The following is a 17,518-nucleotide window of genomic DNA, read 5'->3' as shown; positions in this document are numbered from 1 at the left end:
AGACACGGACCTATACAGACACGGACCTATACAGACACGGACCTATACAAACACGGACATATACAAACACGGACCGAGACATACACGGACAAACACGGACCTGTACAAACACGGACCTATACAAACACGGATCTATACAAACACGGACTGAGACAAACACGGACCGAGACAAAACGGACCTGTACAAACACGGACCTTTAAAAACACGGACCCATACAAACACGGACCCATACAGACCCGGACATATACAGGCACGGACCTTTACAAACACGGACCTATACAGACACGGACCTTTACAGACACGGACCTGTACGAACACGGACCTATACAGACACGGACCTTTACAACCACGGGCCTATACAGACACGGACCTTTACAGACACGGACCAATACAGACACGGACCTTTACAAACACGGGCCTATACAGACACGGACCTGTACGAACACGGGCCTATACAGACACGGACCTGTACGAACACGGGCCTATACAGACATGGACCTATACAGACACGGGCCTATACAGACACGGACCCGTGCGAACACGGACCTAGGGCTGAGACACATTTCTTTGACATTAGTCTTTATATAATCAGGTCAATAGTTTTAAAGACGAATCTGTTAAAGTTTGTCAATATGGTTATTTAGATGAGGACTTACCGCCCCACCACAGGTCGACCATTCGTTATTCGCACCAGTCAATACAGTTTTATCTTTCTAATAAGCCTATTAAGGAAAACTGAATTGCCCTCCATAGTAGCAAAGTTATATGTAAGAAAAAAATACACAACACATTTTGTCGATAGCGCCGAGAGAAATTTCCGTAGAAAATATGTTGTAAACGATCACTCGTAATCGTTAGAATGCATATATGAGTACATGCTGGTAGTCATTTTAAGTTTACCAACCGGTAATTTCTTGTTCTTGACGCGTTATTTCCAACAAACGACTTCTATCAGAAGTAATGTTTACGGTTATAATATTAAACTATGTTCGCGATTTAGTTTTGATATATATGTTTGGAAGAAAACGAAGACAGGTCGATTCGCACCACTTTGAAAGAGTACCTTTAATGATTGCGAAATGCGCGGAAGCCTGACGCGAATATATTGAATATCGGGAAACTTCAGAAGATCGCAGAATTCCGCCCTCTATTAATTATTTCTCGCTGGCAAGCAAATATAGAAATATTGACTATTTTTTCTAAGGCATACTTGCCATGGACGTCATAAACTAGTGTATCGTATTGACTGTCCTTGAAAAGGTGAACAATTTCAGTGAATATCTCCATGAAGTCGCGCTTATCGTTGAATACATTAAGCAATGCAAAATCGTTTCTTTCATTTCATGGAGTAGTGAAAAGGGTAAATGCATACTTAATGTGGGAATTAGCTGTGTACGGTTTTGCCAATAAACCAGTGGATTATAAATCAACGGATTAATTGGTGAATGGCATATATTGAACTGTGGATAAAAACGAACTATTGATACCTATAAATGTATATTGCCATGTATAATAAATGATGTTTCACTTGGATCTTTTTTTACACGGAATTAAATATAAATATATGGTGTTTACATCTAATGCTTGTACTCCGTGGGTGTTATAATATTTGAACATAACAGAAAGGTAATTGATAGTGAACACGAACACGTTTAGACGAAAAACAAACAAGATTTCAAAAAGGTGAGGACTATTTAATTTTTCAATTTTTACCGCCATGACTTTGTATTATAAGTGTCAATATTATTTGATACATAAATTGTTGTATTCAAAGAAAGGTTGTATATGTTTAACTGATTAATAAATGCATGTTAAATGAGTTTATCATTATTTTAGAATGAAACATTTAGTGTAGAATAATACAATGTGATGTTATATTTAAACAATAATCATCCGGTTTAGATGTACTTCTTAGAAGAACGTTAAAATACATGCACACAATGTATTTCAAAACCATCAAGAAATGACGTAGAGGTAGATATTGGCATTAAGAAGTTTAAGAACGTACACAATAGTTCATTTTGAAACGGATTCTCTTTTAAATTGTGACAACAAATGCCGATTCATTCGTTTACAAGTTGTATTGATTTATCTCCAGAATGTATTGCAAAACCATTCAAGAAATGACGTAGAGGTATTTATTAGCATTACGAATATACACACTCGTTCATTTCGAAACGGATTAAAAAATGTGACATGAAATGTTTGCCAATGCACTCGTGTACAAGTTTAATTGATTAATCTCAAGAAAAAATATGTATATCTCGGGCACAACAGCTGGACTAATAAGGGAGCATTGTTGATATAAAATTAGATAATATATATAAGCCACTCTCTGTGGAAAGGGGGTTTAATATATGTGCGTAAAGTATCGTCCCAGATTAGCCTGTGCAGTCCACATAGGCTTCTCAGGGACGCCATTTTTCCTTTTTTTGATATTTTCTGTTTAAAGAAAGTCTCTTCTTAGAAAAAAATCCAATTTAGGCGGAAAGTATCGTCCCTGATTAGCCTGTGGGGAATATACTTTACGTACATTCATTCAACCCCCTTTTCACAGAGCACGGCCCATATACGTTCTGTCGAAGAAATATTGGTCTTGATATGGACCACTTCATGTTAACAGATATTGGTTCGTTGACGTCATATATGTACAGAAAAAAACGATGGTATTATTAAACAGACACGTTCTATAACCCGCAAGACTGTAATAAAAGCTAGTAATTTGAAAGATTCGCTACACAACTTAGAAAGTAAGATTTAAATTGCAATTAATCACAACTTTAAAATAAAAGTATTACATTTTAACGAAATATAGCTCGTTGTTTATGCGGAAAGGACATGAAATACTAACAATATTGACACCTCGGAAGTACCGAATACACATGTGGGTACATTTAAATTGTTCGAATCTTTAAAATATATGTGAGCTCGTTAATTAAACGATGTGGCGCATATTTTTGAATATAAAATTTTATCTGGGTTCAATAGTATTTAGGTATATCGCAAAGGTCCGTTGACATGCCCAAGCTTCGTCACGGTAAACTGGTTAAGAGTAGTTAGTGCACATACTTTTGCAAGTAACTTTTTAACTGCCATACTAGAATCAGAGGAACGAGGGAAAGGCCATACAGATCATATGATGAATTCAACGATCAAGTTTAATGGCTCGGTTGGAATCGAACCCGCAACCCTTGGTTTTTAGTCCTGGGATCCGGTTTTAAAAGCATGTCCGAGAAAACCAAAATATACTCATCGAGTTTATTTAACTTCTAAAGTCTCTTGCAAAGAGGTGTTATATAATTTTCAAATAAACATATCATTTAAAAATTATATTATTATACTTGTATTCTGTTGTAAAAAGAAAACAAGATTTCTAAAAGAATATTTCACCAGAAATTTCCCTTAAGTACATTCTTTTCTCTAAATTACGCTTAAATTTAAGACTTTAAGAATATTAGCCCGTCGGTATGCCAACATGTTTAGAATAAGGAATAAAGTTAAGGCAATGGCGTCCATTATAAAAAGAGCTTATTTGTTGTTTTCTGAAAATTTTCAATTCTAGAGTGATACGAGAATGTAATAGTTTAACAAGATGCTCAGATCAATAGTTCCCAAAACGTGTCATTTCGCTTTTTGCATAAAACCGGAAAAAATCTCTACTGGAAAACGACTGTTTATGTGAAATGTATACATTATTTCCTTAGTTTAAGTGTTCATCAACAGGCGAAGTCTGTATTAATTGCGCGCAACCGTTGCATCATTTTTTGGCGCGTCGATTTATCATAATGCCATATAGTTACGTCTGTTAAAACATGCGCCATTGATATTATGCGGATTTTCTTGTCGGCTATTTGTATTTCTTTTATACCTAATGATAAAATATGACATTTCTGCAGTGAAATAACAGCAGTGAAAAGAACAAATTGTTATTTTCACCGATGAAAAGAACACATTTACGGAACTCCTTTTTCTATTTTTAGATTATCATAAATAATTGTATATATATATTTTTTCTATGATCAAGAGTGAACTAAAATCGACATTCCACCGAATCCAACAAATTTTATTTTTATTTTATGTTTTTTTTTTACCGTTTATTCACATTGTACAAGACTTTAACTGAAGAATTTCGCTGGTATATTGACGTCATTTCGTCACACTAATGACGTCATTTTGTGTTTTGAAATGTATTGAGGCACGCCAAGGGAGAAACTCCGAGAAAGGGTAACTTTTCAGCGAAAGGGAAACAGCTGTTAATTATTTTCTTGAAAAAGGGGCATGAAAGAAACAGAGCATGTGTTCATGTCAGTGTAAGATCGTTTGTTATTTCACTCGTGATCGTAGAAAAATAATATTTTAACTCGTGGCTGCGCCACTCGTGAAAATATATTTTCTATGATCACTTGTGAAATAACAAACGATCTTACACTAACATGAACAAATATCCACTATTTATTGACGAGGTTTTGTCCGCTTTTCTAAATTGCAAATGCATCCCACTTTACGATATGTAACAGAAGGCAAGAACAATAAAACAAACACAAACAAACATAATTTATATACTCGTTCCGTTATTGAACATTAAGACCAAGTTTCGACGATATTCAGCAAACAGTTTGGCTTCTCAAGTGGCAAAACGCTAAAACTGATTTCGCAGCTCGGACACGGATGGTATATGGACATAAGGTTATCACAAAACTCCGTGCTAAGGTGAGCTAAACATGTATCAAGAAATATACACTTTACGGAAACGTTGTTCTAGACAAAATGGTGAAAAAATTATGACTTTCTACTAAGAAACCTACGGTGGCATAAAGGTGACATTCACTTCTCTCTTTTTTTAATTGCACTCCTATTTTTTCTATCTCGTTCCCTCGACTTAGTAAGTCGTTCCCACGACATAGCTATCTAGTTCCTCCAAGTATGTCATAGGAACGAGATAGAAAAAGGAGGAGTGCAATATTTAAAAAGAGGACTGAATGCCACCTCTATGCCACCGTAGAAACCCATTTTTTAAGATCTCATGGTATAATTCGGAAAACGCAATGTCATCAAAATAAAACGAAGTAGTGGTAACGAAACGGTGTAGATATTAATGAAAAGAAACAGCGAGCGCAATCCTCTCTACAAGCAAAATTTCAAGCTGCTAAAATATGTAAGAGCTTTTCCAATCGACTCAAAATGACTTAAAATAGGTACTTTAACACCGTCCTTTTCACCGGTCCATAATGCACAGCCATCCGTACAGTCAATAAAATCGATTAAGCTGGGTTCCCACTGCCGATCAGATCAACTCGATAAAGCCCGACCAAGCGGTCGGGTACTGGTCTGGTTCGGTCGGCATGAGTAATCGGGGGCGGTCGGGTAGTTCGGCATTGGTCGGGCTTCCTACCCGATATTTTTTGACATGTCAAAAATATCGAGTAGCGGTCGAGTAGAAAATGGATCGAGAAGCGCTCGGCAAGTGGTCGTGTATTAGTCGAGTAGAAGATCGAGTTGATCGTGAAGCAATCGTGTGGCGATCGGATTGACATCTTTTACACGATCTCTACCCGATCCGATTGACCTCTACCCGAGTTATTTTAGATCGCAACACGATCCACTCGACCTCTATTCGATTTGATGTACAGATTTACTAGACTGCTACCCGAAGGCTACTCGACCGTATACGATCACTTCCAGATTGCTATTCGACCGTACACGAGCTCATGTCACTAAAACAAAACTCACGTGCAAAACGTCGTGCTTGTCTCTCATAACCTTCTTAGAATCGGACGAGTAAACATCCAAAGATGCCAAGAAATGGCAAAAAGGCGACTGATACTGCTAAAACTAATTTTTTAAAAATCCATGATGGATTAGGGAACAACAATGTTTGAAGTTTTGATCCTTAAAGTTTCAATACACGACCGTTTGCTACTTTGAACGACTTTGTACGACCATCACGATCTGGTCGTGTGAAGATCTGTTGGCGATCGAGCTGAGGTCCACTTGGTCGAGCTGAGATGGTATAGGGCTCGCGTATAGGTCGAGATGATCCAGCGGAAATCGGAAAGATGGTTGAGTAGACGTCGTGAATGAGTCGTGTGGGGGTCGCGTGTTTTCGACAAGAGATCGAGAAGAAGTCGTGTATATCCTTTTTAGTCGAGCTTGGTCGGGTTTGGTCGGGAAATTTTGGTGATCGGGATGATCGAGTTGATCGGATCGGCAGTGGGAACCCACCATTAAGTAGATTCATTAACTTAAATACGCTATTCACATGTCTTGATAGATAATTTAGTATTCAACGTAGTAATGTGTGGATCAATTGCAACGTACATGTAAGAATGAACACACCGCATTTACGGGTTAAGCCTTTTTCAGTATTGACTTTGAAATGAAAGTAAATGGGTTTAAGTAATATCAATCGCTTGACAGAGAATGTACATTCAATCAATTGCGACGTGGGAGTGAACGCACCGCATGTACAGGCTAAGTCTTTTTCAGTATGGACGTTGATATGAAAGTCAATAGGTTTGAATGTGCTGGTTAGTGGACAAAGTCCACAGCGGCTTATTTCGATGTGATTGATTCGGGCTTCGTGACTGATCCAAAATCAATCTCCTCCCAGATTTGTCGTTCCATGCTCTCAAATACAGTCTCTCCCATCAAAAGAAAAAACTACCAAATTTGGTAGGATTCTATGTTTTTATTTAAGTATTTTATTATCAAAAGTAGGATCATTTTATTTTATTTTCAGAAAATAGTGCATACATTTAGGTTCATAATAAAACAAAAATTACATAAATTGAAAATAGTTAAAATAAAAACGGGAAAATTATTCTACCACGTGGCTCGGCTATCATTACGTGGTTGGTTATGAAGGCGGGGATTTGATCCCACCTATGCTGGTTCCAGTCAAATCTCTGTGCGGAGGTTGGAAATCACACACAGGCGATCGTGGACCTTTCCGTACATAAATTGAAGAAGCTTTCAACTGCCATCATGGTTTCAATTGTTCGTAGATAAGCACAAGTCGTGAATGTATTGCCCTGCAAATGAAATATTCTTTATATGTGGTCTTATTTCTGCAGAAAAATCGTTAAAGTTACACACAAATAAGGAATAACTAAATTAGTACTGATATATGTTTAACAACATCAAACGGTGAAATAAAATCATAATGAAGGTAATGTAGGCTTTACGCCTTTGAGTTATTTCAAACTCCTCACACAGAGAATGTGCATTCCATCTGTAACAGGGTGCAGAATCAACGAGGTTTTCAGGGTTTTAAACACGGACTGGACAGAGTGTAAACACACCGTTACGAACTCTGTTTTTGCAAACATCTGAAGTTTTTGACATTCATTTGCAAAAATCTTTAGTGCATAAAAGACAGTTTTTCTTGCAGTTTGTGTCGATGTCTTAAGATATACCGTAATTACTCTATGTTTTCGGACACTTCAAAATAATAAAGAAAATTCGTGTCCGAAAACTTAGATAAGAAAAATATTAACAAAATTTTGAGACATAAATAACGGACGAAAACTCGTGTGTCCGAAAATAAAGAGTCACGAAAAATAATTATTTTTGCTAAAAAAAGGGGTGTCCGAAAACTTAGAGTGTCCGAAAACATAGAGTCATTACGGTAAGAATATATCATTATAAACTTGCAAACCGCCAAAACAACATTCTGATTTGGGCTTAACAGTCATGAGTCATTTTCAGCCGTTGTTAGATGATATTCCACATCAATGTTCTTATTATCTTTTGAGTTGTATTTGTATGGCTGTCTTTTGTGTTAACTGTGTGTGAATGTCTGTATGATCTAATGTATATATTTAATATAACTCTACTATAGAAAACCTGCATGTTGAACGACTTGTGAAAGGAACTATATTATATACTTACCAGTTAACGTGTCAGTTAACAATTCAATATGTAATATATGGAGTCGAATAGAAGGTAAATGACAAATCATCTGTTTTAGTTACCAAACAATGACAATGGCTGACAAGGGCACTTCTAAATGTTACTCAGGCTTGGATTTATAGAAAAACAGGGCTTAATGCATGGGCGTAAAGTGTCAACCCAGAAAAGCATGAGACGCACACGATAATCAGAGACAACACTTTCCGCAAAACTTAATTTTTGCTAATAACAGACTTCCTTTAAAAGAAAAGCACAATAAAAACACAATACAAGCGGGAAGTGTTGTCCCTGGTTGGCCGCACAATACAAGCGGGAAGTGTTGTCCCTGGTTGGCCGCACAATACAAGCGGGAAGTGTTGTCCCTGGGTGGCCGATGCAGCACAATACAAGCGGGAAGTGTTGTCCCTGGTTGGCCGATGCAGACTTCCTCAAATCATTACAGAGTTTTTGTCATCTGTTTTAGTTACCAAACAAGGAGAATGGCAGGCAAGGGCACTTCTAAATGTTGCTCAGGCTTCGTTTTCATTCTGATCTTAGCCGGACTCGGGTGCCACATTGCCGGCTTTGTGACGGATTTCTGGCTCGTGGGAACGTCTAACAACAGTACGGGTATGTATAGCTAAATTAGTCGTTGTCGTCCGGGGTACTATTTAAAAGTACACTGGACAGTCTTGAATATACCATTATTACCATAATTCACCCCGGGTACGGAAAATACGCTTTAAGGCATCTGGTCATACGCCTGGGTACTTTTTTATATACATGTTTTAGCCGTATCACGGGTGCTTTAAGTAAACTCAAGAGTACCCGGGGTACTTTTCGGTAGCATCTCAACCAACAATCACCAATCCAGCGCACGTATGTAAAGACTGGCGCTCTCAATAGTACGAGTATCTGAATTCAGCGGTCAGTCAAGGGAAATGATCAAAGTGACCGTTGTCCACAGGTGATCGTTGAATTCGGATCACAATTTTAAGATGGTTGGTCAGTTGGTAGTATTACTACGTCGTTACCCCACCCAGTCGTTTGCACACAGTGTATATACATAAAGTGAGGTTTATATTCAATATGCGCAATGAGCACAACAATGCCCTCACACCGGCAGTTGCGCGATAGTGTTTGTCAAGCGCATAATTACGCCTTTTTTTATCGTAAGTACGCCTTTTTGAGCGTTATTACGGCTCTTTTTGTGTTAGTACGCCTGTAGGTTTGGCGTTATTACGCCTTTTTTAGCGTTTGCACGCCTTTTAGTTTGCGTGACAACGCCTTGTTATTAGCGTTTGTACGCCTTTTAGTTTGCGTTAAAACGCCTTTATAGCGGTAGTACGCCTTTTAGTTTGGCGTTATTACGCCTTTTTAGCGTTAGTACGCCTTTTATAGTGTTTTTCAAGCGCATAATTTACAGTATGCACTCGACATTTCTGTAAAATTAAGAGAAGTACATGGACTGTATTTTGTGCTTTAACACTTTCAACAAATGTAGCTACATTATGTGTATAACACTTATGTGATACTTGACTTAACCTTATGAATTTTTAGCCTTGCACACAGCCAAACCACTTTTAAGAAAATGGTATTTCATCACTTTGGAATAATCTATCGCGACCCAATACAGAAAATTTGGTACAGATTTTCATGTTTAGATCTCTCGATATTGACCGATGCGAGCACGCTGCCCATTAAGGAGTTGGAACGCGAATTTCATCTTGAGACCTTATATTTTATGACAGCGTTAACCCATTTATGCCTATCGTCTACAAAAATGCCTTGGCAAACAGCGTAGACCCAGATGAGACGCCGCATGATGCGGCTTCTCATCAGGGTTTGCGCTGTTTGCTTAAAGGAATTTCTGTAAGAAATATTCTAAAAATAGAAATTAATATACTAGACATCCCTAATTTTTGAAATACATTGATCCAATTAAGAAGGATGGGAGAGACCACTAGGCAAAAATAAGTTAAATACTTCTGACAAGTGATTCCATGTGCGAGTGCAACTGATGCAAGAATACAAAATTATTTTGTTAACACAACAACATTTTAGAATTTAACAGTTAATACTAGGACATGCTTTTAATGTTACATAAATGCGCGTATACGTTGTTTTAATATCATTACACTGTAATGAGAACTATAACCGGTTCTGAGAAGTGTTCGGCGGACCATATAATTTATTTACGACCCAGTTCACGCAAATTAAAAACCATCAAGCGACGAAGCCAAAATTGATTTTCGTGTTGCTAGCTTCAACTACTGTTCTCTTATCGTTAGCAAATACATAAATTATAATTACCGACGGATATTATAAGCGCTGGTGTTTTGCTCTTTTCTTTCATGTTAATGATGCATTTCTTTCACGCAGAGATTTAACTGTCGACCTCAGAAATACTTTCTTGTTCAAAGCGTTAACATGGAATTTCAGCCTCATTCTTGAAATCGATACGACTCACTTGTTCAATGAACCAATGACAATTATACACGAAACGTTTCAAATTACAAATGAGCTTGCAATAACGGAATTTCAAATTACATTGATAAACATTTGCATAGGCGTATTTAGAATATGGGAGTGTTACATGTATTTAATGCATTATTTATTATGTCTAACAAATTTGCAATCGCATATGCCTCATCAGGTAGGTAAATAGGAAAATAAAAATCAATTTATCTATAAGTAATTTTAAGGTGGCTGTATTTACTTGTGTTTCATTTAATTATAGTTTACTTTAAGAATAACAATAAGTCATTTGTAGTCACAGATCAATATGTAAACACATAAAAAAGAAATAGCCCGATGTATGGCTAAAGTACGGCATAAAATCCAGTTTCACCGATTCGAGCACCCACTGATGCTTCGAAAAATGCTGCCTGTTTAGATGATTTATGTCTATGGCCACGAACTAGGATACGTCCGCTTCAATATACTTTGCCTGATCAATCCCTGATGCCTTTTGTCTATATATGTGTCGCGTTCTGAGAAAACTGGGCATAATGCTTGTGCGTAAATTGTCATCCAAGATTAGCCTGTGCAATTCACACAGGCTAATCATGGACGACACTTTCCGCTTTATGACATTTTTCGTTATAAAGAAGTCTGTTCTTAGCAAAAATCCAATTTAGGCGGAAAGTGTCGTCCCTGATAAGCCTGTGCGGACTGCACAGGCTAATCTAGGACGTCACTTGACGCACATGCATTATGCCCAGTTTTCTCAGAACGCGACTCAAATATGCAATAAATGAACCACGCTCTGGGAATATGGGGCTAAATGCATGTCCGTAAATCGTCGTCCCAGATTACCGGTAGCCTGTTCAGGCCGCACATATTAATCAGGGACGACTTTTCGCATAAAGTAGATTTTCGCTAAGAATAAAACTTTCTATTTACGTTAAAAAACATACAAGCGAAAATTTTCGTTCTTGATTTGCCTGCTAGTTCGCACATGCAATAAGCTACGTTTTCCCAGAACGAGATTAATGCCACTTTTTTCAGAAGTGCATGGGATCCGGATCGGACTATTCCATCAGACGATAGCTTTCCAAAATGGAACAGAGAGTACAACAGGTACCAGTTTATACCGACTTTAAAAACTTTTTCACGTTTTGGTAAATTGACAAAATTAAAAAAAAAGTTGTTTCGGATTTGCGTTTTAGTTATGATATTTGTGCACTGACCCCTTGAGTCCTGGAGTAAAAGTCTACCGCTTAGACCGCTCGAACATCCGTCCTCATACAATTGGGGATGTATTTTATACTTTATATAAGTAATCCTTGTAGTTTCACAAAATATAACGACAACAACAAAACTCTCCGAATTATTCAATCGTTTCGCGCTGAAACGCTTTATAATTTTCAGGATTTAAAATAGTCAAAAGATTCATATAATAGATATTTTAGAGCATGGTAAATGTTCAGTATTACTGTTTCCTCACAAATACCATAACTACAAAGAAAATTTGCGAATCTCAAACATTTTTATTTTTTTATTTTGTCAATTTACCTAAACGTAAATTTTCCATAACACAATTTCACCTTTTTATGTATTTCGAAGGTAGCTTTTCGCGTTGTACGTTTTCAGCTGAAGAAACTCGTGAATAAATAACCATCAAAGGTGCTTTCACTGTAGTCCAACTCATGGTGATGTGATATCGACGCAACGGCCTGTATAAAGCGTTAAATATGACAAAACAAAAAAAAAACGATTGTACGATGTTAGCTTTGCCAGATTAACATCAAATTACTTGCATTATAGGCAAATATAGTTGGATCGTGACTAAAGCAGTTTTAAATACGAAGCAAAAGTGTTTGATCATTGCTTATTGTGAATAAAACGTCCTGTTGACAGAAAAAAAAATTAAAAGAAGATTTCACCCCTTAAGTTAGAGCGTCAATGAGATCCCTCTTGCATTTAAGTTTTATTTCATTAAGCTTGGATTATGTTAGGCAAACAAGACGCGAAACAGTGATGTTAAATGAATCAATATATAAATTAAATTGAATCAATAAATGAGTCAAACAATAAAAGCGTATTGTTTGACTTTTTCAAACGAGGGTGAAATTTTAAAGAATCGTTACAAAAATTTTGATATTGTTTGGCATATCACGTATATCGCACCATTGGTGCAAAAGGTACCATGCGCCTTCTAATTTTAATGTCACATAGTACTTGTTTGCACATATGGGGCGATATGTACCGTCAAATGGTATCAAACGCCCTTGTCTTTCTTTGTTTCAGAATCCAGTTTGAACATATTTCCAGAACAGTGCATATGCCTCGCGATAGCGGGCGCCAGCGCACTGGCGTGTTTCATCATTTTGTTCAAAACTGTCCACGTGTTGGTCGGCGTGTCTTCATTTGTGTTGCTAACGTTGATGATTATTTGTGAGTATTTTACAATTATATGAGCCTTGTTCCGGGAAAACTGGGCTTAATGCATGTGCGTTATGTGTCACCCCATATTAGCCTGTGCAGTTCGCACAGGCTTATCAGGGAAGACAAATTGCTATGCTACCGGTTTTTTTTTTATTTAAAGGAACACTTCTCTAGGCGAATATTCATTTAAGGCGGAAAGTGTCGTCCCTGGTAAGTAAGCCTGTCCGGACAGCACAGGCTAATCTGGGTCGACACTTTATGCAAATTAATGAATCCCCTTTTCCTCACAGCGATACATTTTATTATATTAGCCTTTGGATTTAAGCTTAAACACTCATTTTGTTCTAAATGTATTACAGAAATGTAATCCAGCATATAAAAATACCCGGCTCATTTGGATTATGATTCCGGGCACTACGGGTACAAGGCGTAAGCCCTACCGCGTCGCTATAAAGGCTCTCTATCATATATCGAGGCAGTGTAATTGCTCGTCTTCCATATACCGCACTCTAGACCAGTTGGAGTCAAAAAGGCTTACATAAGTAAGCAAAAGCAGTGTCTCTCTCAGGTCACTTACAATGTAGATTAGAGGTCAACATGGTGTAGTGGATATGATTATCACATTTATGACCCGCACCCAGGGAATCGACATCTTTCAAAAGACAATTAAAAGTTGTTCCTGGTGAACGGACTCGATATAGTTAATAAAGACCTAAATAAAGAAGTGAAACTCCATCTGCTGCAGTAGTATTGCATTCTTATTATACACCATTACGCGGTCATTTATTTAAGGCAAATGGCCAATTGCCAAGACTCCAAAGCATATACAAAACGTTAACACAAACATAATAAAACACTAAAAACCAGATTCGTCAATAAGTAAGTATTACGTATACGATGACCATGTCATGTCAGGAAATAGCGGAATAATTTAAATATACGGGGCCTAGTGCCGTTAGATCTTTACATCGTGCCTTTTCCGTAGATAACCGCTGAAGGTTTGAAACTTATATAAAAATCCATCAGATGCATTACTTAGATAAACATAAAATTTCATATAACTTTGAAGTAAAGCTGACTTAATGGTATCACCCATTTACAAACTGTGGGAAACATGTAAACACCGTTTCCTGATTTCCTTTACAGCTGTCTTTTACGTCTTCATCCAAGTCTTCGAGCGGAAAGATGTGGTCGCGGAACAAAACCAGAATTGGCCAACGCTGAAATTGCATTGGTCCTTTGGCCTTCTTGCTGGCGGACTCCTGCTCAACATCGTGGCGACCGTTTTCTATCTTGTCATCCTTCTCCTGCAAGACGAACGAACGCCCACCGAGAACGCAAAAATCTTTGACCATGCGGGGGATCTTCACATAGACACGCTTCCAATTATCACGGTGACCGCTGTCGAGGGCAACAAAGGTGACCACACTAACGCAGCATTCTATCAGAACGTTGGCAGCGCAAGCAAAAACCGGAAAGACCAAATAGATCACTGTACTGCTACTCCGATCGATCAGAATTTTGTAGACACCGTTTCTGCTGTGTCGTCGAATCATAGCAGTGACTGGCGCACGTATACTGGACTAATAAGAAACGGGAACAGTGATCATGAGTATGCGGATATAACGCCGCCTCGTATCAAAGACACAAGGGCTGATAAACGCGATATAGCGCTGTCTCAAGTAGAACTGCAAGATGGAAACCATTCGCATTATAATCAAACTTATGCAGAGAGCTCGAGATTGTAGTAGAATAAATCTAGTTGTGTAATATGCAAATTAAACAGATGGGGTAATCACGTGATAGTCAAAATACCTTTATTACTTGTGTTTAATTTTTAAATGACGCTTACTCTCCAGCCATATCAGTAAACATGTGATAAGCGTTTATTTCGTATTAAAATTCGCTTTATATGTCGACTTTACTCCCCGCAAATTTGCTTAGTGGAGCTTTAATTAGGACATCCCGTGCAATGAGTAAAGTCGAGATAAAGAGAAAATATCAACACGAAATAAACGTTAGTGACTTTCTTGCTGATATGGCTGGAAAGTGAGCGACATTTAAATTATAAATACAAGTAATAATGGGTATGAAACGGCGAAAAATACCTGCTTCGGCATGAACGTCGCTATCTTGACTATTACGTGATTACACCCTCTGTTAAAGTGTACATAGGTATTATATTGTGACGAATGTGTATTAGTAGTTTTTCGGCGTTAGCTGTATACGCCAGCTTTTTTTACCTTAGCCTGACCTTTGTAAACGACCAATCAATTCGAATATAAAATTTTCCGCCGGTAGGCCTGAAACTTTTCGCTGTAGAAAACGGTCTACAAACAGATTTCACAATAACATTAATATGGTATTCCATCGACTTTCTATTTTTGGGAAGTGTAGAGTAAGGGATACTACAGTTTGTTTAGCAACGATGTTCATTGCGTATTCAGCGTGAAACAATTGTAGCTCTTTAGGTTTGAGAGATGGAGCAGTTTCACACTCAATTCTCGACATCAATACAGAGTGCGTGTCCCTTTATATTTAGAAGAATGTCAGCGCCAGAGCTTAAAGGCTGTGTTCTCATATTTGGTAATTACTACGATATTGCATTCTGTGCACTCAAAAATGTTAGATCATATCAGAATCGCTGTTAAGTAACCTGATATACGCTTTGACGAACATATTAAAAAATCGTTTTCTAAATCATCCGTTAAACAAGAAAATGTTTAAAGCTTTAAACAAGCCGTCGTTTCAGCAGCAGAATTGTTACCTAACTTAAATGCATTGCATTCCAATCCGCAAAGTATCAAGGTCAGTTTGCGGTCAGTTGCAGAAATCTTTATATAAACGCCGTCTCGTAAACTTTGTGCACTTGAAGTCTGTTTTGATCAGAAAGATACTAAATAAAGATATTCGGCGATATTATTGTGGTATGTCAATCATCGAATTTTAGTATGTTTTCAACATTTGCATGATAAGGACCAATTTTGATAAAATTAATTAGAGATATTTATCCATTTAGACCAGTTTATTAAGCATGAGCACAATAATTCAGTATACAATAATAATGCAATTAAATAAGATTCGAGTATTGCCGGCTGACCTAAATGCACTCATTTATTTTCATGGTTTTTGTGTTTTTCTATTCTGTAAATATAGATATCTTAGTAATAATATCACATAAAGCAAAATAAGCCACAAAATCTGGCGCAACACCCCGTAATTGATTTGCTTGTGATGTAGCTAAGAACTGAGCAGAAAAAAGGCATCCGCTACGTTTTATCTCATAGAGATAACTTTTGATCGTTCAATAAACATCGACCACAATCAACGCCGTAAATCTTTTTTAAAGATATTTCTTGTTGCTATTAACTTTGAAACGGCTCTTTGCATAACATGTCTTTAGTTATTGCATGAACCCTTTTGATTGCCTTTAAAGCATTACTGTTTGCCTATCGTATACCCGTTTTTCGGTCATATTCCCAATGGCCGAAAGTATCTTTTTAACAAATTAAGTCCCAACATTCCGAATTGATTATTTGTTATTTCAAATCTCTGGAGATAAAGCTTTTTAGTATAAAATAAAAAGTTAGAAGTTGTTAAATCCATTTACTTATACATTAATGTATACATTATTTCTGTTTTATATAACTTTCAGTAATACATATTCAAAAGCTATAAACCAAGCAATCATCCATGTTCCTTAATTCGCTAAAAAATTCCAATTGCACGAGTATAGACCATATGACCAAAATGGTGAGAAAGTCCAGTTAAGTGTTGGGTCTTATTTCTAAAATCGCTGAAGCTTCAAGACATTCTCCAAAAATGACACTGTCATTTAAAATACTTTCAAAAACATTCGCCTTCATTTTAGCTGTAAATGGTACTATTATACCTAAATACTTGCAGACAAATACAACCATATATTCGTTGCGTTCGTGTACATAGTATTTTATAGGAGTTTTAGAGTTTCTCATAGAAAATAACACTCAGTAACCGAATTCTTATGTAATAATTTGTATACTTTACCGCTTCGCCAACACTGTGTGAATTTAAACAAATTTGTTTTTATTGTCAGAAAAGACACTGTTCAGCATTATTTTCGCGTGAATCACTATGATTATGGTACTAACAGCTAGTTTAAGTTGGTGTTAAGATATGTAATAGGTTCATTTTGGAGAATAACGTAAGTCATGCAGTTTGCTTTTACTTCTGATGTTTTCTGTAATTGCATTTACAATATGTATATTTTATTGATTAGATATGTATTTAGATTATTTATTTGTTCATTATTGTTTATTTGTTAGTGTACCGTTTAGAATAATTGCTTCTGTTAACTGTTTATTTATTTATGGGCAGGAACGGGAATGTTTATTGCAACTGTCATCTTACACAACAACAACTTGTTAGTTCACATAGCTCACATCTTTTAAATGATTATACAAGGAAATCCAAGTCTCTATTTAACCTTCCTTTTAAATGTAGATTGTGTTAATTAAAAGTTTATTCAGTGAATACGATCGAATATAGCAACTCAACCTGCACTACCAGCAAAAGTTAACCCTTCGCATGTTGGGAAATTTGCCGTCTGCTAAAATGTCGTCTGTTGAATTTTAAAATTAGCATTTTCTTCGATTTTGTTTCAAAGAATACTATCAGAATAGCAAACAGTTCTGGATCCAAACTGTTTGCAAAGGACTTCACAATTCGGTTCCAGCACTGAAAGAGTTAAGGGTCGGC

At 36.9% G+C, this 17,518-nt stretch overlaps 1 protein-coding gene across 1 annotated transcript in view; it reads left to right on the top strand.

Annotated features, from left to right (window-relative positions):
• Positions 1–512: 512 nt before the first annotated feature.
• The window catches only part of LOC127856566 (uncharacterized), a 17,338-nt gene continuing 332 nt past the window's right edge, over positions 513–17,518 (top strand). The window contains exons 1-5 of the mRNA XM_052392861.1: positions 513–1,684; positions 8,376–8,521; positions 11,402–11,473; positions 12,644–12,790; positions 13,928–17,518. The exon at positions 13,928–17,518 is cut by the window's right edge and continues 332 nt beyond it. Of these exons, the coding sequence (XP_052248821.1) occupies positions 8,392–8,521; positions 11,402–11,473; positions 12,644–12,790; positions 13,928–14,529 (951 nt within the window). The 5' untranslated portion in view covers positions 513–1,684; positions 8,376–8,391 and the 3' untranslated portion in view covers positions 14,530–17,518. The remainder of the gene's footprint in view (positions 1,685–8,375; positions 8,522–11,401; positions 11,474–12,643; positions 12,791–13,927) is intronic.

Source organism: Dreissena polymorpha, chromosome 13 (genome assembly GCF_020536995.1).
Source record: "Dreissena polymorpha isolate Duluth1 chromosome 13, UMN_Dpol_1.0, whole genome shotgun sequence".
NCBI classification, from domain to species: Eukaryota; Metazoa; Mollusca; class Bivalvia; order Myida; family Dreissenidae; genus Dreissena; species Dreissena polymorpha.
Note: the sequence above shows the minus strand (reverse complement) of the source record. Positions and strands in the feature narration are given on the sequence as shown.